This window comes from Cheilinus undulatus, linkage group 13 (genome assembly GCF_018320785.1).
Source record: "Cheilinus undulatus linkage group 13, ASM1832078v1, whole genome shotgun sequence".
Taxonomy (NCBI): Eukaryota; Metazoa; Chordata; class Actinopteri; order Labriformes; family Labridae; genus Cheilinus; species Cheilinus undulatus.
The window spans coordinates 32,279,084-32,306,157 of record NC_054877.1 but is presented as its reverse complement, the minus strand read 5'-3'; the positions used below and the strand labels follow the sequence as shown (position 1 = coordinate 32,306,157).

General features: G+C 37.8%; 1 protein-coding gene across 4 annotated transcripts in view; it reads right to left on the bottom strand.

Annotated features, from left to right (window-relative positions):
• Positions 1 to 3,350: 3,350 nt before the first annotated feature.
• kdm4ab (lysine (K)-specific demethylase 4A, genome duplicate b) overlaps positions 3,351 to 27,074 on the bottom strand; it is a 29,458-nt gene continuing 5,734 nt past the window's right edge. Inside the window, exons 10-23 of one of the 4 annotated variants that reach the window (XM_041803103.1) lie at positions 26,506 to 26,672; positions 25,718 to 26,370; positions 24,699 to 24,806; positions 24,396 to 24,513; positions 24,035 to 24,210; positions 21,535 to 21,748; positions 21,023 to 21,102; positions 14,589 to 14,644; positions 13,241 to 13,349; positions 10,318 to 10,509; positions 7,690 to 7,860; positions 7,386 to 7,505; positions 6,947 to 7,039; positions 3,351 to 4,655 (exon numbers count right to left, since the gene is read on the bottom strand). In XM_041803103.1, the coding sequence (XP_041659037.1) occupies positions 4,518 to 4,655; positions 6,947 to 7,039; positions 7,386 to 7,505; positions 7,690 to 7,860; positions 10,318 to 10,509; positions 13,241 to 13,349; positions 14,589 to 14,644; positions 21,023 to 21,102; positions 21,535 to 21,748; positions 24,035 to 24,210; positions 24,396 to 24,513; positions 24,699 to 24,806; positions 25,718 to 26,370; positions 26,506 to 26,672 (2,395 nt within the window). In that variant the 3' untranslated portion in view covers positions 3,351 to 4,517. The remainder of the gene's footprint in view (positions 4,656 to 6,946; positions 7,040 to 7,385; positions 7,506 to 7,689; positions 7,861 to 10,317; positions 10,510 to 13,240; positions 13,350 to 14,588; positions 14,645 to 21,022; positions 21,103 to 21,534; positions 21,749 to 24,034; positions 24,211 to 24,395; positions 24,514 to 24,698; positions 24,807 to 25,717; positions 26,371 to 26,505; positions 26,673 to 27,074) is intronic. The other 3 variants (XM_041803106.1, XM_041803107.1, XM_041803108.1) reach the window with 3 other exon arrangements.

Here is a 27,074-nt window from a genome sequence, read left to right as displayed (position 1 = left end):
CTGTGAGCACCAGGAATTAACAAGAAACTCTCTTTTGTGCACAAAATAGTTGTACTCAAAAAATTTTTTGAATTATTATTCTTTTTTCTTGCTGGTGTCCCTTTAGGGGTTCCGTACAGATAAAAGATGATGTTGTGGTTGTTATCTTCATCTCAAGCACACTGGTAACCATCCTTTAAGGTGTTCATTTGTAGATGGTGGTGTTGGATAAATATTTTTAAACAATATATCATCTCAAACTTTTATTTAAAAAATATTTTTATCCTTTATAGGTCTCACCAGACAAGTAAAAATAAGAAAACTAACATTAAAAAATAAAATATTTACTGAAAATAAAGCATTGATGAAAAAAAATAACTACGCAAAAAAAATCTGTGGGGACCCCACAAGGACATGAATCCATAGTCAGTTTTCATGTTATATTGCAAAAGGTGCATTACATTTATTTCCCCCAGTGGGGGATTAATAAAGGTTCATCTTATCTTTTAGTGACAACATAGAAATTAAGTAAAATAAAAAGTCAACACTGTTTCTAATTTAATGAAATAAACATTAAATACATGCAATAAGATGCACTGGTATAATAGTCTTGTTTTTAACAGAGCCCCTAATGAGCCTGAGAAAGTTTTGTGTCTACATCAGATTTTACATTTTTCTGCTATTGTCCCTTTTGGGCCTCTGTAGTTTTAATGAGCCTTCCAGAAGGAAAAGCGGTTTTTCACTGTTCCTTTGGGATTTTTTTTATCAATCAGCAATTACACAGTAGTGCAGTGATAATTTTGGCAGGTATTTTAAATTTGGCTTAGTCTTAATCAGCATTCATCACTACCACCAGTGTCTAGACTCAATGGAGGGGGGGGCAGTCTGGCTCACTACCCCTTCAAGTTCATACGGACATCACGATGGGGTCTAGTCAACAAAGACATTTCACATTTTCAAAAATTTCCAAACTTCTAAAATCTATCATTGTTAAACTCATATTAAGTCATTTCAGTCATTTTCATCCTTTAAAGTTTTAGTCAATGGAATCTCAAAACCATTTTGTCCCGTTTTGGTCAATAACAAAATTCCTTATATTTTAGTGTTTCCTTTTAATTTCTTTAAGTAATTTAATAAGCCATGTGAAAAATAAATATAAAAGTTAAAAACTCATATTAAATTCCTTTCATTATTTCAAATATTTCAAAATTTACAGACGAAAATACTGACATACTTTGAATGCTTTCTCACCTCATCTCTTGTTGTATTTTACTGATTATGTCCACAGTAAAGAAATAGAGATTTTGTATATCTAACAGTCCAGCACTCACATTTTAGTCTCACTTTAGAGTCCTTGATAAAAAATAAACTTATTTTTTTGTCAGAGGTTTCATAATGAACGATCAATTCTTAGCTAGTCCTACTCTCGTCTTCCTCATGGAATACAGGTTGAACATTTTAGTCATATTTTAGTTGATGAAATTTACACAGCAGCCGTGCAGCTCCTTCAGTACCATCTGTTTTTGCCATGTGGTGTTTGCAATCTGACAAGTTCCTAGTTGACCTCTCAGCATACAGAGCAAGTCCACCTCTGCTGGTCACCTCTTTTATTTACATAAAAGTATATCACCCATCTTTTCAAACTGGCACATTCAGTCTGACTGATTTCTTTGAGTCGACCTACACTGTTTCATTCAATGTTTTAACTTATTGCTAACTTATGTACAGTTGCAAGAAAAAGTATGTGAACCCTTTGGGATTTCTTGGATTTCCCCATAAATTGGTCATAAAATGTGTTCTGATCTTCATCTAAGTCACAACAATAGACAAACACAGTCTGCTTAAACTAATACCGCACAAAAATGATATGTTTTCATGTTTTTATTGAACAAAACATGAAAACATTCACGGTGCAGGGTGGAAAAAGTATGTGAACCCCTAGGCTAATGACTTCTCCAAGAGCTAATTGGAGCCAGGAGTCAGCCAACCTGGAGTCCAATCAATGTGATGAGATTGGATGTGTTGGTTAAAGCTGCCCTGCCCTATAAAAAACACACCAGTTTTGAGTTTGCTGTTCTCAAGAAGAATTATTATCATCGTTTTCTTTATATAAAAAGAAAAAAAAAAAGCAGTTAAAAAGAAATTCTGCCAGGCACGAGTTTAGCCTAGTAGGTAGGACATGTAAATGGGGGATGGGGAAGGAATGAATAGGGATAAGGTAAGTCGCATATGGCCACATACATTTGTTCATGTAGCTGCAGCTGCTGCATTTTCTGTAATCATGCTGCATGTCCCAGCAACTTTCATCTGTGTATTAGCGTATAAGAGGCCGCCTATTTTTAGAAGAAAAAGATATAGAAGGTGTGATTTGTACTTTTTGGTTTTTCTGTGACAGACTTAATTTTTTTTGCAGTTTGTTGGGATCTAGAGATACTAACCAAAGTATAAAACAAAAAGAAAACTATTTACCTCATTGGCAAGAATCAACCAAAAAAAAAAAAAAAAAAAAAAAAAACAGAATGCCATTTGTCTCTTAATGGGGAATATTTAGAAGCAGACTACTTATGTGCTGTGACTGATGCACAGCTGAGGAAATGTCTGACCATGCACAGACTCAGTGAGCAAAACCTCAAAGCTGGATCCCTAAAGAGGAAAGACTGTGCACCCACTGCAGCCAACAGGTGGAAACAGAGCTGCACTTCCTAAGGACTTCTACTGTCCTTTATACAAGGACATCATCAAGTTCCTTCCACTTCTCACCAGCAAACAAAACAATTCAGCAGGATGAATGAACAGTAACGTATATATCTGCTGGGTGAAGTTCAACAGTGTGAAAATGTTGCTGCACGATGCATGAGCTGTTGTGAACAAAAACGAACCCAAAAAATCACACCATCGCCATGAACACGAGTCTGCATATTTACAAAGACAAAAAAAACTTAAATTTTAACTATAATTTGTATTTAAACCCAGATTTCTGATACCAAGTACACCTCTTACATACTTTATTACTATTATCATAAATTGGGGCTTTTTTTTAGCAATGAAACTGATGTTTTCCATGCCAATAAAACCAATTGAAATAAAAAATAAGGAAATTGATATTAACATAACAGGTTTAACGTCACAGTTTTTATCTTGAGATACTGAAATAAGTCCAGAGATTTAGACAACTACCAGATATCCCTTATTATCACTGGAGAGTAAAATTAAAGGCATGGATACATGCCAGCTTAGGGGCTCCAAACTGAACTGAAAACAAAAGGCTATGACACAAAGTAGAAACTAATGAATTCACAGACAACACTGATTTTAAAGCACAAACAAAAGAGCACGACACAAAAATGAGCTGCACAAATCTGACAAGGAGATCCTCTCAACATTGTTTTTATTTGGGATCAAACTATAATCTAATTACAACGTTAGTCTCTAAAGCTAACTTTCATCAGGAACACACAAAAATATCTAAATTTCCCGTGGCAGGAGGGAACAATAAGTGCTTTTTGCTTAGAGAGAGACTCGACCCACACTGGCATTCACGCCCTCCAATCCCAAAACAGGGAAGTGAGTATGGAAATTTAAAGAGGATGCTTGAAAACCTTTCAATATAATAAATATAAATACATCTGAGGTTTTCGACAGACCGGGAAAAGGACATAACAAAAATAGCTTTGTTTTCAAACTCAATGCACTCGCATAAATAAATTGTCATAATAACATTAATTACAAGAGTTCTGACAAAGCTTTAGGAAAGCCAAATGTGCCTGGCCCTGTGAAATGTAAGGCTCGGGTCTTTCCAACAGATCTCTTCATTCTTCACAGTAGACGCACCGAATAATTAGTACATTCTGAAGATGATTTATTTCTTTGGGGTTTAACTTTACAGATTCTTGATGAATCAAATTAATGAAACGAATTGTTGATAACAGCTGATTTGCTCAAAGTTTTCAGATCTGCCTATGTTTGGATTCATGAAAGAAAAAAAACGGCCCATGAAAATGCTTCCTCTAAAACCTCAATCCTATGCACTATTTACTTCACTGCAAAGTATAGATGATAAATATTGAGAAAAACAATAACAGAAATAAATTACTTTAGAGAAGAGGAATCACTAAAGTAGAAAAAAAACTGCCTATTACAGGATGTGTTGAGTTGATGGCTGCTATTTGATGGCGGAAATAATAAGAGCAGTAAGACAACCCAACCTTCCCATTTAAATTATTCAGTAATTCATTGATGGCTTCTTCCTGTGGAAAAGGAAAAAATAATGGTAGAGGAGAACATACACCACAAAGTATGATGAAAAATGGAGAGCTAACAATATTATTGTTCAACACAAAAAGTCTCTAAAAGTCCCAGCCGTAGTTTATAAATAAAAAGCCTGACAGGCAGTGGAAGAAGAAGAATCGGGGGGTTGGGGGGATGTTGGTCATTCCTGTCAGCAGTATGGAGAAGCAGAGAAGCCGATCCAATAAACGCAGAGATGGAGCTGCATCTCTCTGTGGCGAGAACGCAGCAAGAAGAGGGAGGAATGGACGTCACTCCATGATGGCTCTGTATATGACCGGCTCGATGTAGTCCTCTCTGTAGCGGGAGTTAATGACTCTTTGCCTTTTGGAGGTCTGTTTCACTTCGTTCTGTGTGAAGAGCTCAAATCGCATGTCTGACGCCACTGACTGAGGACCAAACAAAAGACAGACAGAAATTATGTGGTGGTGTAGCTAACAGAGATGTCTGCAACATAAAGCGGCCTATCTTTAACCTGGATAGATCATCTTTTAGGCTACTGCTGCACGATTTAGTAATCATGTGCGATTGCAATTATACTGGACAAAATGACAGTTTATGATGGCGATTACGATAAAATACACAAATGGTGTTATGACTCTGTTTGGTTTTCAAGGAAAATGAAGAGAATGACAGTTTTGAAGTGTGTATTTCTCAACTCAAAACAGAGAAATATTAAACAGTATTAAAAATACAAAACCTGAAGTTTTTACAGTACTGCTTTTAAAAAAACTCAAAAGTTTTTTCCTTTTTTTTTTTTTTTTTTAAATAAAATTACTTCTACAAAGTGAAATAGTGGCAGTTTTGTAAACTTCAAGGCCTTTCAGCAGCCATTTTTATACTGCTGCCTTTTATGTGATGTGTAATTGCATATTTTGACATCATGATTGCAGTTACATTTGTTGTGCAGTACTACTTTAGCCTGATTCACAGTGCCGTTTCAAGGCATGATATTTACATTCCTGTGACACTTCATGAGATATGAACATTTCAGAGACACAAATGAAGTCGTCCCCTCTCTGTGCTGGCTTCAGAGATAGTAACAGAGGTGGAAACAGGGCCAGCTGAGCCAGCGGGGCAGTGCAGCACTACTATATGTAGTGATCCTGCTGTGTTGAACTCTTGCGCTTCCACACCAAATATCACGCCATTGCAGAATTAATATGAATATCCTAAGACGTAACAATGGGAGAGCTTTGTAACAGCACTGTCACAGAAATGCTCAGTGAAAACAACTCAAATTTTAACTTGGTTGATCCTAAGTTGTGTCCAGAGTTATGGCTGAAATTAGGAGTAAAGTGTCATTGTTTTTTATTAACCTTTACCTGAGAATATTCAGCATAAGAATTGTGGGTCTTCAGTTTGAGGAATATTCTAATGCAACTTTTTGAAATCATGATGCTTGTAATGCCACAGAACTTTTTTCAACACATTATTAAATGAAGGGACAGAATCAGAGCTACTAAAAGGTCCTGACTTCACTGTTAAACTCATGTGCATCCTTTATGAAATTTTAGACAGATACTGATGCAGTTGTGCCATGAAATAAACAAGAAGCACCAACAGTTTTTGGATGGTAACATCCACTAATACTTCAAAGATACATTTCCAGCAGTAATGATTTTTACTGAATTTTTGCTTTAAATAGTCAGAATTTCTCCTCATGACTGAACAGAAAGCCTGGGATAGTTCAAAGAGACAAATTATGCGTTTAGCTCCCTCACTTTCAGTGAACATGTACGCAGCCAGAACAAGAAAGGATGAGTAGACAGGCTGAAATTTTTTTAAATTTTAAACTTCTTTCATATGAGACACCACACATGGTGACAAATAATGACAGTTTTGTTTTTATAGTGATGGTGTGTGCAACAACATAACCAACACAGCACACAACACACACACAGATTCATAACCAACAACCAGAGTCTCAACTTTTAAACTCCACATCTTGCATAGTCAAATACAACTTTAGAGTAAACATGCTAGATGTTGCTTGTTGTTATCTACCTGTTACATCCAATGCAGTAGCAATTCTGGTCCAGATCCTCTTCTTGTCAGTTTGATTGAGGTATGTCTAACAAGACATGTTTTATAAACTTGGTCCCTCATCTCTGGAGTCCTTCTAACTTTGTTTGTCACCAAGGCTGTGTTTGTTGTGCTTCCTCCTTCGATCAGCTTGCTACCTCACGGCCTATTTCTCTTTCACCTAACAATCCTGCTCATGCCTGCTCTGCTGTCCTTGGTTTTTTCACCACAAAACAGGATTACCAATTGTAAACATTTTACTTTTTTAATATTGGCCCTCTCTAGTTGCAGCAGCTTCACTCATCTTCTGATCAGGTCAGAGAGGGACATATCACTCTCAACACACCACAGGAAAATCTATCAAAATTATTTTCAGATTATCTGCCCTTTGCTGACCTTGGTTGGATGAGGGGAAGATCAGGCTGCAGAATCGCCATGATTATCTTGTAATGTGCGCCACGCTTTACCCAACATCTATAACTGCTTTTTCAGGCTTTGTTGAACCAGCTTTCTCAAAAACAGCCATGGCATGCTGAACTTGCTTCATAGTCTGATCTCACTAACAATAAAGCAGGCTACAAGTCAAGATAGTGACATGTTTCATTAGCATAAAAGGTACAAGGAGCCTTTGATTCAACGAAGGATTGAAAGTTACCATGCGTGACTTGACTCGTTTGGGCAGATCTTCATCTGGAGTGTAGATGTCTTCTCGCTTAACAGTGATCTGTGATCCATCCTCAAACTCCACCTGACCGCACAAACACAAAAGTATTCAGCAAAAGTATTCTATTTACAGTCTCTCTGCTTAAATTCAACTTTAAATAGCTTTATTATTACAAATCAGTCTGTGTTAAATTGCTCTTAATTAAACAGCAAAGAAATATTATTTGCTGGCTGTTGTGTCACATCATTTTTATCTAACTGACCACAAATAATAATTAGAGGAGAAACTGTGCAATTAGGCTGACTGACAAGACATTTGCTTGAAGAGATCACAAACTGAGGAGCAACTGTCGCTTTTTTTTTTTCTTTCTTTTAACCACAGTGACCTCCCAACCTTTGAGACAGAGAGAGAGAGATGAGGCAAGTTTTACCAGATACATAGGGATGGAGTGTGATGCCACAAATTTGGCTCCATATATCAACCCGTCCGTCCATCGCACTTGAACAGCATCACCTTCGGCAGGTGGGCCAAGCCGCACACAGTCACGGTTCTGTTAGTAAAAAAATGAAAACACATTGGAACAGGTAACTTATCAGGAGTGGAAACTGAATAGGAAGTTTAAATTATATGACATAATATCTGCAGCTTCATTCTAACAAAATTCATCTGTGTGTGTTTCCTACACCTCATCCCTTCACATCCTGAAAACACAAATGTAAGTTAATTCTGATCACCTCGATATCCTCTGGGAAGAGATTGTCGCTGTAGGACCCGTCGTCAAACACAACCTCGTAGAAGGTGGCGTTGGTCAGCTCCATCAGCTCGCTATGATAGTAACGCCCGTTTTTGTGCTTACAGATCACCCTCTGTCCCTCCGTCAGCTCTTGCATGGTGGCCTTGTTACGCTAGGAAAGAGAGACAGAACTTTACTCCAAAGATATCACTCAAGAGAGCGAACAGCTACAACAACAAGTGGTTAACAGTGCAAAAAGAAGCAAAGGCAGACAGGATTCTTGTGTTATGCCTGAAACAATGTTTTGTCTCTGGTGTTTGGACGGTCCTTCTTCATTGAACAAAATGCTCTGAAGAGTAACTGCTGAAAGTTTACACAAACAAGCCCAGGCTTGATGTCAAATAGCTCAACTCCATGACAGCAGAAAAGAAACCCCCAAAGCACGCTCTTGTTGCATAACATTGCTGCTGCATATTTCTGGACAGGACCAAACAGATGCCCGTCTCCCCCGATTAGAGAATCACAGCAGCATGAACAAGTCAAAGGAAAAATGACTCTGGTAGTTTAATAAGAGAAAGTTTTACAGCTACTACTTTGTGGCATGGCTGACTGAACTGGAGCCAGAATATAAGAAGCAAAGCTAATATTACTGCTACAACAGGGAATCTTTATCAATAATCTACAATAAAACAGAGACAGCACAGCACGGATTTGTGAAACATAAAAACATAAGAAAACAAATCTTAATATAAAAAGCCTCAGTAAAGAGAGAAATGGTTTGCATCCAACATTTATGAGAAACAATCAAGTCTGTTTTAAAACGCCAATAAGACATGTGGTGTTTATTCTTTTGACTCAACACACAAAAAAACGTTAGACCAAAAAACTAAGGATATTCACCCCCTTGTATGTTTTATCCTTTTATTGATTTTATAAATCAATCATGGTCAATCAAAGCATGATGGTGGCTGCATCATGCTATGGGGATGCTTCTAAACTGCTGGCCCTGGAAGGCTTGTAGAGGTAAAGGGTGAAATGAATGCAGCAAAATATAGGAAAATTCTTGAAGATATTCTTATTCAGTCTGCAAGAGAACTACGGCCTGGGAGAAGATTTATTTTCCAACAAGACATTGACTGGAAGTATAAAGCAAAAGCTTTACAAAATGGTAAAAAAGACAACACGGTGAATGTTCTTGAGTGGCCGAGTCAAAGCCCAGACCTCAATTCAATAGAAAAATTGTGGCTGGACTTAAACTTACACCTGATCCCTGTGCAGCCTGACAGAGCTTGAGCAGTTTTGCAAAGAATAATGAAGTAAAAATGAAGTATCCTCATGTGCAAGCCTGACTGAGACCTATCCGCACAGACTCAGTGCTGTGATTGCAGCCAAAGGTAGATTTACTGAATACTGACTCGAAGGAGATGGATATTTATGCAATCACTTATTTTACCCTACATATTTTCATTAATTTTACATCACATTGTAGGAAGCTGTTTTCACTTTGACATTGAATTTTCTTTTTTTTGTGTCAAAAAAGCCAAATATATATATAGAGAAAAGCTGATATGCGTTGGTGTACTTTAGTGTTTTTAGTCCTGTGAATAAAGGCCTTTTACATTTTTCAAACCATCTTTGACAAACTTTGTGGTTAATTCAGGAGTGTAAACTCCACATAGAAAAAACAAATGCTACGAGAAAGATCAGCACAACTGAACAGAAACTGCAGGTTGTGGATTTTTCTGAACACAATGAAAAAAAAACTGTTTATACCTTTTTCCCCACAGAAAGACCCCATAAAAAAACAACTGCTTTATAAATCTTATATTCAGGATTTTACAGTCATGTTTTTTGTATTTAAATGTCACATTTACTTTAACCTGGACGTCCTTTATTTTCTGTTTTTTTTTCCTTTGTAGAGCACTTTCAAGCTGCTCCCTGTATAAATACTGCTTCCTCAATAAACTTGATTATTCTTATATATATTCACAGTGCTGACCTAATTCTATCAACATTTCTCAACAGCAGAGGGCCAGCTGGTTAGGGTTACTAGGTTCCCATCCATTTATTCTATTAGAATGTTTATTGGCACACACCAAAAAACCTCTTCAAATTCCTTGTTTGCATAAACCTACTTAGCAGTAAACCTCCCTCATGGATTGGATCCTGATTTGCTGACAATTCAAAGATGAGATTAACAGAGCAGAGGGAGTAAAGTTTACCAGCATTACACATATTCTTTTAGGCTCTCTTATAATATATTTTAGTCTCTAAAATATTTGAATCTCCAGGATTCATGTAGAATTTAGTTTTATGTGGTATCTGTCTGAGCTTTCTCAGGTCTCATTAATACCTTCCTGATGTGTAAATCTCTAAGATGCATGTTTGACTTCACTTGTTAGTATCTAACTAAACTAGTTTGACCTGCTTTTTTATGACAGCACTGACCTGATTTCTTTTCAATCAAAATCTTAATCCAGATTCAGAGTACAGCACAGAAAAGCACTTTTCAAAACACGTATATATATTTTTTTTAATTCTTCAGATTTGTTTCTTCTTAAAAAACAGCCAAAATGTAAACAAAACTGGTGAAGCAGGTGAAGTGTGTAACCTGTTTCTGCTGATTTACCTCAGGTATGACAGGTGTCCTGTGTCTGTGGCAGGTGATGTAGACTATGAATGGCCAGTCGTCTGGGTGCATGAGGATGCCAGCTGCCTGAGCACATGTGGGGTGAAATGCGGTGGAGCAGCGTCCATTGGAGCACTGGACACAGCAGCCTTTCACGTCTCTCTTCATCCGTTTCCTGCAGTATACGCACTTCTACCAAAGAGACAAAGACACAAGCATGGAGGGGGGAGAGAGGGGTCAAGTTATGAGTGGCAGGTTCAAGTAAAGGAAGCAGGGGGGGGAGGAAAAGAGGAAAATGAAACAAGTCAAGTGGGGATGGTGACACAGTGGACAAAAAAAAAATCAAAGGGAGGAAAATACAGATGGACATGGACACAAACTGGAATAGAGACCTTAGAGGGAAGTGACACAACTTCCTTTAGACATTTCATATGAATCTGACATCATATTGTTCACCGTTGAGATCAAGGCATTCAACTATGAAAACAGGACGACTATTGTAAACTTTGTCCTACATTACTTCCAGAAAGTTCATACAAGTCAGGAGACACTCCCTGCCTTCAGTTTGGTTTCAAGCAGGGATCCCGATCCCAATCACATGTATCGAATAGGAGCCAATATTAAGTATTTTAATTGATCTGCAATTTGATCCGATCAGCCCAGCCAATCATTTACGTCAGTTGCCATACATGGAGCACAATTTACGACAGGCAGTAAACGCACCAGTAACACAACAAAAGCAGCAGTAGCAAGTAGCAACATTAGCTTTCATGTGTTATAATTGTCAGCGGTGTAAAAATACTTCAAATTTGAGAGCAAAAAGAGTCCAACGGCCACTTGCAGCATCTGCAACACAACTGTTTCACGAGGTGGTAGCAGCAGAGCTGCGTTTAACACTACAAATTTGATCCGTCATCTCCGATGGGGGGTAGCAGCTCTACTCGCACTTTAGAAATTGCACTGAAATTACAAGAGTGCCTTATCTTTGATATTTGGGTTTTATTCCAGTGTGAATGTTTTGGTTCATGTCTCAGATTAAGCTGCTACATTTTAATAGGGATTGTTGATTGTTGTATGAATTATCTGTTTTTAATCCTATTCAAGTTAAACTGTTTACTCCACTTTAACCACTGGAGTTAGGATGTTTTTAATTAATTTTTTATTTCAGTTTTTGTTGTGACTTATAGAGTCAAGTGAACTTCTAGGTGGAATTATAATATTTAAAATTCCTTTATTGAATTAATTTGTTATTGTGACTATTGACTCTGTTACACCACCTCTAAGTGATATTGAGGTTATTTGAGTTCACTTTTTTGACTGCTCAGGTCTGCTCAGTGGTCTGCTGACCACTTTAAGTGGATTTTGAGTGTCTGATTGAATACTAAACACTGCACTAAGTAAATGTCTAAATTTATGTTTTGACAGATAATGAAATTAAAACAGCGCTATTACACCATTCTGAGCAGAAATGTGATTTTATGTTTTTAACAATAATATTGGCTGTACTGAGTTAAATGGAATAAGTTTGAGATATCTAGTAGTAACAATTAAAACTCTAATCTAGGTAGTTATGACTATCGGATTAGGACTCGGCATCGGCAGATATTCAATATTAAAAAATCGGATACGGATCGGAGACAATAAATGCTGATTGGGACAACCCTAGTTTCAAGTAAAAACCTTTTATTTGTGATGAACTTTAAGGAAACGAAATGTGCCCAGAGTGTCACAGCTACTGTATGCTGCTGAAACAGCATCCATTATCTTCAATCACCCCGGCACATAAACAAGAAGTGAAACTGAACAGTTTCAGTGTGGCGAAACACGTCCCTCAACCACAAGCAGCCTGTCAGCTCTGTTTATCGTGAGTTCAATCTGACAGTGGGTCAAAAAGGTTTCGCAATGAAAAAAACAGACCTAACCATGAAGCTGTGAGATCGGCTTCATGGCAGGAAGGAGTTCTGCAAAACAAGAGCAATGGGGTACCGACTGCCAGTACAAAGCCCTGTTCACAAATGCACAAAAATTAGACATTACAGGGTGAGCTGCATGTGTGAACGCAAACCCTCAAGTTTTTTATCCATTCTACACTTGGACTTTTCCCCTTTTATTAGAATTTCAATAAGAAGCCAGGGTGAGATGATGTGAGAAAGCAGCAGAAAATATGATATTTAAATCCTGTTACCAATTTACAACCACTGTGATTTTTAAGCCAACTTAAAGCAGCTTTAATTCTATTTTTTGTCAACCATCTTGGCACATCCTTTTCACATATTTTTTTAAACTTCATTTGCATAAAATTTCTAGATTTAAGGTCTTAAGGTTTGTTAATATGCTGGTTTGAATGGCAAACACTATGAAAATTTAAACAGAATGTAATTAATTTCCAAAACCTGTGGTCCTGCAGTGAAATAAAACACCTCAGGTTTCCCTAGATTCTTGATTTTTTACCAAAGAAAGAATGTTTCAGAAAGGTGTCACGACAACACAACTTTAGTTCTCAAAGGTTTTACTAGTGATTCAGCTTCTAATCATGAGCCTTAGGCAGGAAGACTCAATATTAATGACGCAACATAAAGATGTAGCAGAGTAACCAGACAATCAAAACAACGGCAGGTTAAAAGGTCCAAATTTGGCATGAGGAGTAAGAAGATAATCTTTGCATAAAAACTGAGTGGACATCTCCCTTTCTGATCACCTGCAGACACTTCACGCAGGCTGTAAACGGCAAGTACAAATCCTCTCATCAGTCTTGGTGTTTCAAGTAAACAGTTTAACTAGATAATCCCAGTCTCGCAGGTAAACATTTCAGACCACATCTCTGAAGTTCTAAATAATTCCTGAAGGATGATGTCTCTGATCAAGGCTACAAATCAGGTCAAATCAGGTCTCAGTCCTTTAAACAAAGTGTGGTGAGTCTTACCAGTCTGAAGCGTGGCAGTGGGATGGCAGAGAGGTCTATGGGACAGCGGTCAGTGATGTTGACAAAGCGAGCCTCTAGCACAGTGATGGCACACAGCACATGAACCCACCTGTGAGAAAAACAAACAAAAGGTAGATTTAGACCAAACCGTTCAATGCTTGAGGTGCAATGTTTGCAGAAAAACATTCACTGACACATGCTTTTCTAAATAAAGACAAATGTAGAATTTAGGACTTCAATTACAACCCCCTAATCAGCCAATCAAATTATAATCAGTGATGTAATTACCACAAGAGCACAAAATTGTTTAAGAAAAATAAAATTTTCATCTAGAAAGTTTAATTTTGCTCTTAAAGTGGATGAGATCACTGCATTTAACTTAAAAATGTCCAAATTTTGCTCCTGCTGGAGAATACCCATGGACCCCTTCGTAGCTAAAATCAAATGTTTGTGCATTAATACTATTGACACAGTTAACCAAGATGAGAAACACTGAATAATTACTGAGAATGATAATAATAGAATAATAATAAAAAGGAAACCTCTTGTCTCTCTTTCACAAGCTGTTGGAAATACACAGGCGTTTCCTGCCATTTCAACTAACATTCACTTTCTGTGCCACCCATGGAGCGATAACATTTAACCACAGGACAGATGCTCACATTTACACACACACACACACACACATCTGCTTTGTGTGTGTTTACATGTTTGCATTATTAAGTACACTTAGCTTGAGGGGCCTGATGTCCCAGATGGACTTACACAGAGAAAAAGAAAAAAGCAGCTTTAACATGGAGACTGAATGCAGGCACAACAATGTGCTGTGTACCAACCAGTCAGAGGCACTGTGTCCAGTCTGTAGAGTAAATATAAATCATTCAAAAGGATTTTCCTTTCCTCACATAGGTTTAAGAGTGAACATGAAGAGGTTCTAATAGTAAAATTAAATCTTGCAAATGCATTTTTAAGATTTAAAAGAAACCCAGGCCATTTTCTTCACTTGTAATATTTTGAAATAATTTAGTTTTTTAGTGTAGAGTTATGGGAGAGTTTAGACCCCAAATTAGATAAACATACTTGCTAAAATTGGGCTTTTGCAGTGCACCCGATTATCGTCTTTGAAAATATATCTTACAACTACTAAGTCTAACAAATAGCCATCATACTAACACTCTTATTCATTCACCTGGCCATCTCTGGATCCTGAATAAAACCAATTCCCTCCCCATAAAACTTGAAAGTTTAATAGTTTCTCTTCCAGAGCTTCTGATTCTGAAAATATTTCAGAAGGTCGGGCCCTAAAAGCTTCTCTTGTGTCGGTCAACATTACTCATTTATCACTTACTTGTCGTCGTTGGCTCTCTGCAGAGCTCCACCTCTCAGTGAACATAAACAGCAGTCCTAGAGGAACAGACACACAACATGTTATTCTATAAAATGACAACTCTGATTATGGTCATCTTTATCTTCTGTTGATATTTTTCATGTTCTGATGTTTATGTTATATATGCAACTCGTGTTCTGCTATGAAAAATATACTGGGGATTTCCTAGTCTCCTCCAATAGACCACACAGATGGGTATCAGTTTTTATTAAACTGTAATGCTGCTTGCAGACCACCTGACACAGCAGCTGTTGCTGCCTCAGTGCCCTCACTTTAAACCTTTTAAAATCCATGTCTCAGGGTTAACCTGCTTAAGTAGAGTGTGGAGGTGTTTGGTACTATCACCACTCACATAAAATACAGTAATTAGGTGCAAAACTCCAATTTAAAAAGATCACTGCAGGTAGTAAATGACTGTTCACACCACTGGGATGAAAATGCTGATAGCACAAGAAAGGATGAGTCCCACTTTTAGAAGTTTAACTATATAAGAGTGAAATCTGATATTTCTACAGAAGAAGAGTTCCATTTGGGGAAATGAGACATGGTTTGAAGCAAAGAGTCCACAGAGTTGTTATATGAGGTGAAGCATGCCCCCTGCTGATCACAAGGTGTTTTTACTAAAGCTGAGCCGCATTCCCTGAGCGTTTCACAGCATCTTATCTATTGTTCTGAGCGGATAGGAATGTTGAAAACAGAGGAAATTTAAAGATTCATTTTAGAAACAAAGTTAAGAAAAACAAATCCTTCAAACACCGATAAACAAAGGAAGGGAACACTCTCACTGTCTGTGAACAAAGGAAACAGCAGCACACAGAGTGTAGTTTATTTGTGTGCCAGAGGCAGGGGTGACGTGGTGGTCGAGATCAGAACAAGTCAGCTTTTTATAGTGCCGTAAGATTACATGATGGTCCACAATGTGCTGTTGGTTAAAATGAGAAACAACGATCAGTTACTTAATCAGCCATGTAACAGCATGTACAAGCAGAAATTTTCAATTTGTTTATAGAAAAAGTAAATCAAGCTACACCAAGATATGATGTCTAGAACAGGTTCAGCTTTGAAAAATGCTACTGTTTTTAATTTCACAGCATTGATAATTAAAGGGAACTCTGCATTTAAGGGGAACTGGATTAACAGTACTCTCTTTCACATGGATGTTACGCAAAGAAACACACTGAATTTCTACATTTTGAGAAAACTGAAAAATAGATTCACATGCAAACCTCCATTTTTGTTCAACACTCTAAGAAAAGTTGTCAAATGGCTGCACTGCTCTTCTTCTCACCTCCCTCTGATTGTACTCAGAGACTCAAAACTAAAAGTCCAAACCATAATGTCTTAATATGGATGGTTTCTTTTAACATTTCTTATAAACAAAGACACCAGTTTGCACCAGTATAATAATAAAAGAAAAAATACTTTCATTATACTGACACTTAATGTTTTCACTTCGAGTGCTAATCATTTGCACACCTTTAAAAAATGTCAAAAATGACACTCTTTCTGGGGAAATATTACTATTACTGTGACAGAAAGCACAGGTTCACAGCTGGTGGGTAGGGACCCAAAATGGGCTTTCCCTGGTATACCAGTAACCAGGTAATTGATTGCATGTTTTTCTGTTGAAACCCTTTCTTATCTTTTGTCCAAAGAAGTTATTGTTTTATTTTTCCCCTTGTTGCCAGTTGGATCATGAACTTTATGGCGATTGCATTTGCATGGCTTAAAGGACTTAAGGGACACTTCAATGGAGTCAATGTAAATGGACAAAATAGCATTTTGCAATAGTAGGGTGGGATATCATTTCCGTTTCTTCTGATACCAGTGCTTTTAATACAGTGCCAGTGCCTAAACAGTGCCTGAATCTATAATTTTTGAAGAAAATCTGTGCTGAAAGTCAGCAAAAGATTAAAAGCTATCTGGGTATCTTAACTGACTGACAGAAATATCCTTCTAATGCCCTATTTGTATGTGGACTAATGCACTCAAATTTACAAACATTTCTAAAGGAAACTTTAAGACTGCTGTATGGCCGCAGCAAATAAACTGCACAATTATTTTTGTTTCCAAAATTCATACAAAAAATGCAATGTCTTGCACATCACATCCAGCAGCTGGTGTTTCCTTTGTCCTTTATATACTGTTAACCTCATTTAAACACGGACCTCTCCTGTAACTTTTAACAGTTTTTATGCAGTTGATGCTGTGAATATTATTCTGCGCTCTATTCATTTGGACTGTTACACATCCACGACAACCCTCCTCATGGAGATCAGCTGTTGCAGCCTAACCGCTGAATGTTGAGCAACACATTTCAAACAATGATTTGTGTTATTCATGAAATGAATGCCTAAATAATACTGATCTAAGATCAGGCACCTGTAAGAGGAAGAGCAGACGAGCTGTGTATATGACGAGAGCAGCTGTGTGCGCATGCACATATTTGGACATGAGTTTAAGTAAGTCAAGTAAAATAAAGCCATTTTTACACCTATGCTGAAATTAACTGAAAGTGAAACACTGTTAACTTTGTTAACAATGTCCTGTGAAGCCTCTATTATTTATTTATTTTTAATCAGAAAAAGGCAGCATGTACATAACATAATTTCCACCCTAAATGACAGACATGCTGATTCGTATGGGATTAAAATTACCCATGGACCTCTGTGTGTGCATAAATATGGTAAGTAATTTGCCCTGAAATCATCATCACACATGGACATAACGAACATGGTCAGTCAAGTTTAAATCACTCAAAGGTCTTCCCTGATCCTTCACACAAAAGCAGAGAATTTCAGCCTCACATGGGGGAAATAAAGGCTCACAGAAACAACCCTTTACATCAAGAGGACTCACAACAGGATGATACAAAAACAGAGACTAAACACAGAGAATTAGACTACAGATTACTGGGAGAAGTCAAGTCTCCACTGAGAGCTCAGCAGTAAAGCACAGACACATCTGATGGTGTTTCACAGTTCTGATGTAGTCAGAGGTGAGGTAAGGTGGACATATCTGCCCTACTCATGAGAAAAAAACAAGTAATTACTTAAAAAAAGTCTTCTATTATTTATCATCTTTTTGTCTTCAAATTTAAAAAAGCCCAAATGTAAAATAAATGCTGACAGTAAGAAATTACTGTCATCATCAGTAGATTTACTGGAATGATGTCAATATACACACATTTGAAGCTGCTTTTCAAAACTCAAAACACATTTTTTTCTTCACAAGTAAAGGGGACCCACAGTATACACCACTTTCCACATTATTAAGCAAATGATATTTTTCTCTTGTTTTCCAAAATATTTATGCAAATGACAGTCAGAGTATTTTTCAAGTCATCAGCTGTTAGAGCATAATTCAAATGTTTTTGATCAAACTCCATAATGATAACCATCTTTTTTTTTTTAAATAAAAACCCCAAAATGCACTTTTCCACATTATTAAGCATGACAGAGTTTTAAAACATTTTTTGGTTGTAAAGAACTGAAAATGGTCATTTGTTGAATTTGCAGCATTAGGAGGTCATATTTACTGAAATCAAAAGCTATTTCAATCAAAAACATCTTAACAGGCCAAGTAACATGTTAACATAAAGACCACTTCTTTGATATCGCCTTCACAATTCTTGCATTCGTTGAACTTGTGAGTTTTTGGAGAGTTTCTGCTTGAATTTCTTTGCAGGATGCCAGAATAGCCTCCCAGAGCTGCTGTTTTGATGTGAACTGCCTCCCACCCTCATAGATGTTTAGCTAGAGGATGCTCCAAAGGTTCTCAATAGAGTTGAGGTCAGGGGAGGATAAACGATATTTTTAATGCTAAAATATAATTTTTTTTCTCCATGAATTTTCAAATTTACTGATTTACAAAAAAACTGAAAAAATAGTAAAGCACATTATTATTTCTTGATTAATACATCAAATTATAGTTATTTACTTGCATTCCTGAACAGAAAAATTAGTTTTAGTGGTTGAGTGTTATGCTTGATTCATTTCTGACTTCTCAGAGAAACCCAGTCAGCCGGCTCAAATTTGGGTGAATTCAGTTTGAAATCCCTCATTCCTGTTCAAAATGGTAAAACGTGGAGAGCTCACTGAAAATGAAAGAGTCCGCATTAAAGCACTTCATGATGCTGGATGGTCTTTGAGACAAATATCTATCTATCTATATATATATATATATATATATATATATATATATAGATAGATAGATAGATAGATAGATAGATATAGATATATATAGATATATATGTATGTAGAGATCTTATCCCACAATATATTAAAGTTCCAAACATTTATTTTCTTGCATTTTCTTGCATTCTGTCTTCTGGAACCAATTTCTAAATTTTCTGCACCACTTTAGATTTATAATGTGTGTCTTTGTCTGTGTTTTTGAATCTACTTTACTGTTTATTAAGCACATTTTGACACTTTGATTTGCATTTTAAAGTATATGGTCTTTAAAAAGAATTCCTGCAGCTGAAGCTTTAAACAAGTAGCCTGTTCGTACAGTATGCTATTTAACATCACATTTACTTCAGCCTTGTTTACAGACTGCCAAATAAAGAAAATATAAATATGACAAACATATAAATATGACAAACATATAAATATGATGCACATTTGATGAATTTTTGAGACATGTGGTTATGCAGTTAAGTAGTGACTGAATGTGATTTTGATTTACTGCTCTGAATAAGGCTGTGATGAGCAGTGACATAAACGTGTGACACTGGCATGTGCTTGCTGCTTACAATGAAGGAGAGAAGAGGAGGAAAGGGTTAGGGTTATGTGCTGCGGCAGTATGAATGTAGGCCAAAGAAATGCAGGTAAATCAATCAGTGGCGTGCAGACTTTTTCAAGGGCAGGGGCAAAAAGAAAAAAAAAAGGGCACATACAGCACGTTCTCGCCACTGAAGAGGGCACTAAGTTTTGCATGTTTTCGAGGGCACTTTTGACATGTTTATATGTTATACAAGTGACACATTATATAGCTTTAAAACAGACTAACTAGACAGACTACTCAAGTTAGTTTGTAGTTAGGATCAGCATTCACAAGAACTGTGTAGATTAAATGTTTGACTGTGAAAAACGCACATAAATTAATAAATAAATCCCTAGGGGGGCTGGAGGTCTTCCCCCAGAACATTTTCAATGAAATAGATGCCATTTTCTGTATTCTAGTGCATTTTAACACCATATTAGCACCAGATAATCCAAACTGGTTCTATGAGATATAGTTCTTGCTCAATATAGATCAAAAAAGGGCCCAACATAAAAGTCATTGCAACAGTAATGTTTCATAGTATTTCTTGGTCCTAATGGTCTTCTGGAGTTTAGTGTTTTTTCCACCCAAGAGGGCAGTTTAGTGTGTTTTGCCAAACAGTCAACCAGACTGGGACCAGTCAACAGTCAATATAAAGGGTCAGCGCAGCTGTAGTGCCGGTTCATAGCAGATATAAATAAAAGAATAAATCATACTGGCCCAAAAGTGAGTTGGCCCACCGGGAAATGCCGGGTATGCCAGATAGCGAGTCCTTCCCTGCTTGCACAGTTGTCTGAGCGTCTCCGTTGTCAACAATCCAGCATGGCTAAGGAGGCAGCTCTCTGCATCAGCGGTGTGCTTGGCCAGCGAGTGGTACGGGCTATTTAAGACTTTATGAACCCTTGGTAACTCAGTTCATGTCGAGAGTAAGAGAAAATAACTTCAGTCGTATCTGGCATGACCTCAAAGCTCAGCCTGCCATTCAAAAGTCTCTGTCCTGTATCCACTTTGGCTCACTTGCACTGTATCATGATGGCGCTGCTTCCTGATCTGGCAAACTACGGGATGGGTCAGGGGTCACAGAGAACGCGCATGTGTTAATTGAGCGACAAAAAAATTAGTGGCATTAAAAGTAATTTGAGTTAACCCGATATTACCACGCTAACTTTGACAGCCCTAATTTACAGCATACAAACTTGTCTCTCCAGTGGGAGCATATGCCATCATACCCTCATTAAAATCATTAGTAGTTGGGAAAACAACCATTAAAGTCAGTAGTATCTGCTGAATGCATGAAGCTGAATGAGCAGTGAAGACTGATGATGTGGCTGATGGGGACAGCATGAAGGAAATGCATAGGTGTCATATTGTCATATCCATTCCTCCAGCCTCTCCATGCTGTTTTAAAGGCTTATTTTAATGATTTAATGATTAATGTTTTAATTGCAGGGTAGATGCAACTCAGCTGAAGCTCTGGGGTTTAGTTACTCTATTAGGAAAGTGCTTAATTGCACCAATTACAGCTACAAGAATACAGCAATTCCACCGCTCTATTACTGTAACCATTAAGTACTATGAATAATTTGTATCATAACGATTTTCCCCTACAGGAAGCCCAGTCAACTAACCTCAGTGATGGCGTCTGCCTCACAGCGGGCACACAGCCAGTCGTCCAGCTCTGCTCCATGTCCCGACACACCATAACAACCTGGAGAGGAGCGGAGAGGAGTCTGTCACACATCACAGAAATCACATCGCAGTTTTTCAGGACTGTGAAGCTGTTTGTCCAGGAGAAAGTGTTTTTTTTTTATTTATATATATGTAAACACCTTGCATTCTGTGATTACAATTTTTGTACTTCAGACCATAAAAGTTATCTGGAACATTTGGATCATAGGTAAGGAATAGCATATGTGGTCATGTTGCTTGTAAAGAGAGAAGCGGGCAGAGAAGGTTTATATTTCCAGGCCTGTCACAGATCATAAAAAGTATCCATGGAAGAGTACATCTGGTCATAAAATGTAATATAGGAAATTAAGATTAGAGTTTAGATTATCTGAAGAAAGACTCTCTGAGGGGTTCTTATCTACAGTATGCATGTTTTCATACAGCTCCACGTATCACGTTAAAGCATGCTTACTGGTATGTACACGGACACAGCACTGAGCACAGCTGACCAGTCGGCTGGTCCCGTCCTCAGCCACATGAGGGTTTGTTAGCTGTCCCTCTCCGCTGTCGCCCGTCTTGCTGGTTTGGGTGTTGAAACACATTTCAGGGATCAGTGGCTTGGACCACTGGTGGCCCCCTGGTCGGTTCACCAGTGTCACACATGAGTTTGGACCGTCAGATTCAGACTTTAAGGAGGGAAAAGAGTAAAGGCTTGTTAACAGATTAACTTCACACATTTTTCACATAGATAAATGATTTAACCTGGGATTAGAGTTTAGACAAATTCATAACAGTTTCTGTTATATTTCAAATCAATGCCCAGCAATGTTTGCTAAATTGAAACAATGCTGCAGATGAAATTATATATTTTTCATACAATTTTAAGACATTTTGACAATCATAAGAGATATGCTCTAAAAGCAGGGATATAAACAGCAAAGGATGAAAAATGCCCATAACACATTACAGATGTACAACAGAATAGAAAAACTAAATAAATTTTGAATTCAAATGTACCTCCTTTTAAAAGTTTGGGATTTGTGTAGGGGGGCTTGTCATTAAGGATTTTGTGAAATTGTGAAAAATAAATTAAAACAGCAGCATCTGAAGATTCATATGACACATGGGATGGTGCACACATCTAATGAGAAAGCATTATAGTGGATCTCTCTCTCACTGATCACCCACAGATGGTACTCATTCTTGAATGGTGACTGCAGATGCAAACATGAAAATGGCCAGTAAACACACTCATATAGCATGCCCAGGGTTAGGGTAGGAAGCATTTTGTGGACAAAAATAATCTAATTGCAATTTTTTTATGTTCCTTATCTTATGTTATATTTAAAACACACAAGCAAAAATCATTTTTTAATATAACCAGCATAATATTTGATAAATCAAACTAGAAATGAACAATTAAAAGAATATATCTAGTTGCAAAATTATGGCTCATATTGCAAATTTGATATCAACTGCTATATTAAAGGGGATGATCGTCTTATGTCATTATTGTTTAGATTAAGAATAACAAACAAGAACAAGAAAAGTAGAACTATTCTAAAAAAAACACACTTGAATGTTTGCACAGTGTATAGAGCACAACACCTGTGCTGCAAAATAAAACGGTATTTAACTGTTGTTTCCACACATTTCAGATTACAGAAATATTGTACTGTCTGTGGTTTTTAAAAAAAGGAGCAGGTCATATTGTGATTTAATCAAATTTTAAATTTTATTGCCAAGCCCTAACTGTTGCTGTATTGTTTATAGGGTTACTCAGATTCAGATACCAGTATTGGAAATACGGCCGATACTGCTCAAAATGCAGGTATTGGTATTGGCGAGTACACGAGTTTATGCACCGATCCAATACTGTTTGGTTTAGTTTATATTAAGCTTCGTTTAGCCATGCTAAATGTTAGCTCTATAAACCAGAAATCAGTTCTTCTTCTTCGTTGCCACTGTATGACGGGTTTCCATTTTTAGCACAACGAAGAAGAACCAAAGAACCTGCTGCAGCAGCAAGAATGGAGGCTGTGTGACAGTTTTTTCTCTGAATGTGATCGTTAACACGCCTTTCCGGCCGGTGCTGGAATACAAGACAAGAAGTGACACAGCTTATCAAAAGTTAAATAACTTTTGAACCATAAATCATTGCCTCTCACTTGTTTTTCCTCTTGAAGCTAGCCGTTGTGTTTTCCCATTGACACTACTGGTGCCTTTGAATCCCATGCAGCAGCGTTTTCAGCGAGCCAGGAATTCGTAGGACTTTTGGGGACTTTAATGATTAAATCCACACTAGTAAACCCGACATTGAATGTCTTTTTATCCATTCTAATCGAATTACGATCACTTATTACCGCTAGCTTGAATGCTAACTGCCATATTTCTCCTCTCTGAGTGTCTATCAGCCAATAGCAGGCTGTTCCGTAATCATGTGACGCTGCACAAAATAGCTGAAGAGAGAGTGTTCAATGCACTTCATGATTTATACAACTGTATACATAAAGTACATATCTGTCTACAACAATTGTTAATATGCGAGTTGTAAGTTTTCTATTGTATTTGAAAAGGGGAATAAAGTTTGTATTTACAAAAAAAAAGAGACATAGAGAGAGCCTGTGATGAAGCCCCCTGTATTATTGTTATTTTACTATTTAGCAGCAAAACTCAATAATCAGCAGAAAAACACTGTTAGGGTCACAGAGACGCTGTACATTTACAGTTGTATTTGTTGAGCCATTTTCCGAGTCAAATATAGGTCTAAAATAATTTGCTAGTCTGAACAGTCAGTCCAGAAAGTTCAGGCTGGTATTGGATCAGTACTCAGTATTGGCCAATAACCAACACCTTGATATTGGAATCTTATCGGGAAGGAAAAAATGGTATCCCTAATGGTTTAAATACTTCTGCGTTTCAAAGGTTAAAAAAACAGCTCAGTTACAGCACTTTAGGCTTACAGTCTTTACCTGATGGTAGGTGTGGAAGAGAAGGCAGATGGCGCAGTATGGGGCCTGCTGACCCATAATCCTGTTGTATTCTCTCTCTGCCTGCGGGTTGTACGGTCGACACTGCCACAGCTGGACCAGTGGTTTCGCCCACTCCTCCTTCTCCTCTTGCTCAAACTTCATATCTGCATACCACTCTACAGACAGGATGAAAGACAGGTAGGTAGTTTGAATGGAGAGGGAAAAAAGGATCAGGATTTATTAATAATTGGACATAAGTGTGAGAACATAGAAAATGTAACCAAGGTATGTTAAAAAATGAGGTGAGTGGAGTTAATAATGTTTTCTTTATCTGTTAAACGTATAACTTAAAGCTGCTTACCATCATCACTGTGCAGCTCCCTGATCAGAGGGTGATGACGGGGCAGCTTTGGCAGCTGTGCTTGCTGCTGCTGCTTCTTCACCACTGACTTGCAGTATGATTGTTCTTCTGACACCTGCTGGATAAACAGGAGTATGGCAAGACAAAACTTCATAACAGGGATTACGCTGGACCTGTAAACATATCATCAGTCTGCATGACTTCTTCAACCCACTGGGAGCTCTGCACTGGTATACATTCATTACCAGGTACAAATGTGGTCCATAATTCTCAGAATTTGGATCACAGCTCATATTCACTTACGTGATGATTGTGAGCGATCACCTTCATCTCATCACACACTGGACTCTTGACAGGAATGGTGTCTTTCACGATGACAATGCCACTATCCACAAGGGGGCATTGATAACTCTGTAGTTTGAACAGCACCATTAACATTGAAAATTCATGGCAGACTTTGGAATAATGCTCAAAAATGTCAGATCTGCCACCAGAGAGATCATCAAGTATTTTTTTATAAACATGATAAGTCAGAGCAGTGAGGTCAAAGAGATTAGTATGCAAACATCATGCAAGGAAAATGTACCAGTACAGAGCTACCAGATGGTATTATTGCCCCTTTTTCAACTACCTTCATGCAGCAAAGTAAAACAAAAAGCAGTGCAAATATAAACATATGTTTATATTTGTTCAGAGGCCTGTACTACAAAGCAAGCTCATCATATCCAGGTGTTTTATTCAGTTATGTGGCTTCACTCGGCACAGAAGAGCATGCTGAATAGTCACACAAAGTGTGTTATTAACTGGATAAATCAACTGTTTTACATCATATTTCAGCTGCAGCTCTGTCTCTCTCCTCCCTTCTATCTCATGATTAGGTCCTACAGCTCTATGAGCAAGAGATCTGATTGATCAAGAGGCAGTGCATCAGACAGGCTGATCTCTCATCCCTAATGTTACCTGCTCCTAAGAAGGTTATATATTCAGCACAAGTTATCATGGCCATCCTGCCTGATCAGAAGTAACCCACCTTTTCAGTGCTAAGACCCAAGAGTGACATCTTAAAATACCTCACTAACTGACATTTTGGCTTTGTAGTACAGGCCAGAGGAGTCCATGACAATAGCCACTTTGAAAAGAAGTGTTAGTAAAGACAACCCTTGCAGCAAAGAAAGGTAGCTGTGCTCAAATGTGCATGCATTACAGTGTACAGAGAGTCGACAATGACTAAATGACATGTTATTTCAGGAGTCAGATTTTCAGTGTGAGGGATTTTTAAAAAGGAAAATTCTACTAAAAGTTAAAAATAGTAAAATACATACCTTTCGCTTGTTGTTCTTGGTAGGCTCCGTTTCGGCTTTGCCTGTCTCTCTGTGTTGTGTGTAAATTTGAGAGGAAACACTCTTGCCAGTCAGCTCAACTTCGGGTTTCTTCTCCTCAACAGATATTGGCATTTCAGATTTTTCCTCCTTTTGATCCTGCTCCAAGAGACCCTGTGCTTCAGATCCATTTGTTTCTGCATTGTGAACAGTGATTGTTGTTTCTGGCTCTGTTCTCTCATGGCTTGGTGCCTCAGATGAAGACTGAACCTGTGTGTGCGATGCTGTGCAGGCTTTGTGCTGGAGATGACGTGGCTGATGTTCTCTGGCATAGCTGTGAACCTGCAGCTGTGTGTGGGCCTGCTGCTGCTTCTCTAGAGTGTAGCTGTGCACTTGAAGAGTGTCTTTTGGACTAAGGGTCCTGTGGAAGAGCAGGCTGGCTACTCCCATTTTGCGAGCTGGCACAGCATTGACTTCTGACCAGGTGGGTGGCGCTGAAATTGACAGATGTCCATTCCTGGGCTGGGACAGAGAGGAGATTGCAGGTGCACGAGTTTTGGTGTAATGCGGCTGGCGACCTACGTCGCCGTTTAAACTCCTGTGAAATGGATCCAATAAGGTGAGCTTGGTTGGTGTGACAACCAACTTGGGTGGGCCTGAAAATGAAAGCAAAGCTCTTGATTTAGACATGAGGTTAAAGATTGTACTTCTTCAGAAATATTTCTGACCAGAAAAATTCAAGGTATACTCAACAGACAAGATATAAAAGTGTAATAATGCAGAGATGTTACCTTTGTTTCTCTTTCCATCTTGTGACACAGTGCGTGGAGGTATTAGACTAAGCCTAGGCCGCTTCCCATACTGCTCCATATCCTCATCATCTTCTTCCTTAAGAACAACCTCATTAGGCACATCCAGACACACTCTGTGTCTTTTGGTCTCTATTCTCTGTGTGGGGCTGATAGATTAAAAACAGATACACAGAGCAGATGAGGAAAAACAGCTTAGGATCTTAAATCCATTATCTTTTTCTGGTATCAGGATACTGTGGGTGGGGTTGTTCAGAGGTTACCAGACATATTAAAGCCACTGGATATGACGGTGTACAAGCACAAGAATGAGAAAGATATGCAATCCAATGACATAAGGCAATGTTGTCGTTTTTGTTCTTTAAATAAATAAATCTCCAGTTCGATTTCTTCAGAACTAATCATCATAAAATCAGGATTATCTCGATCCAGACAGAGAGCTTAAAACATGAGAGATGAGAGACTGTGTCTTTGATACAAACAAATTGACTGCCACCTACACTAGAGTCTGAGGAGAGTAAAATTGCCTGAATTGATTGGTTAAGACTTCA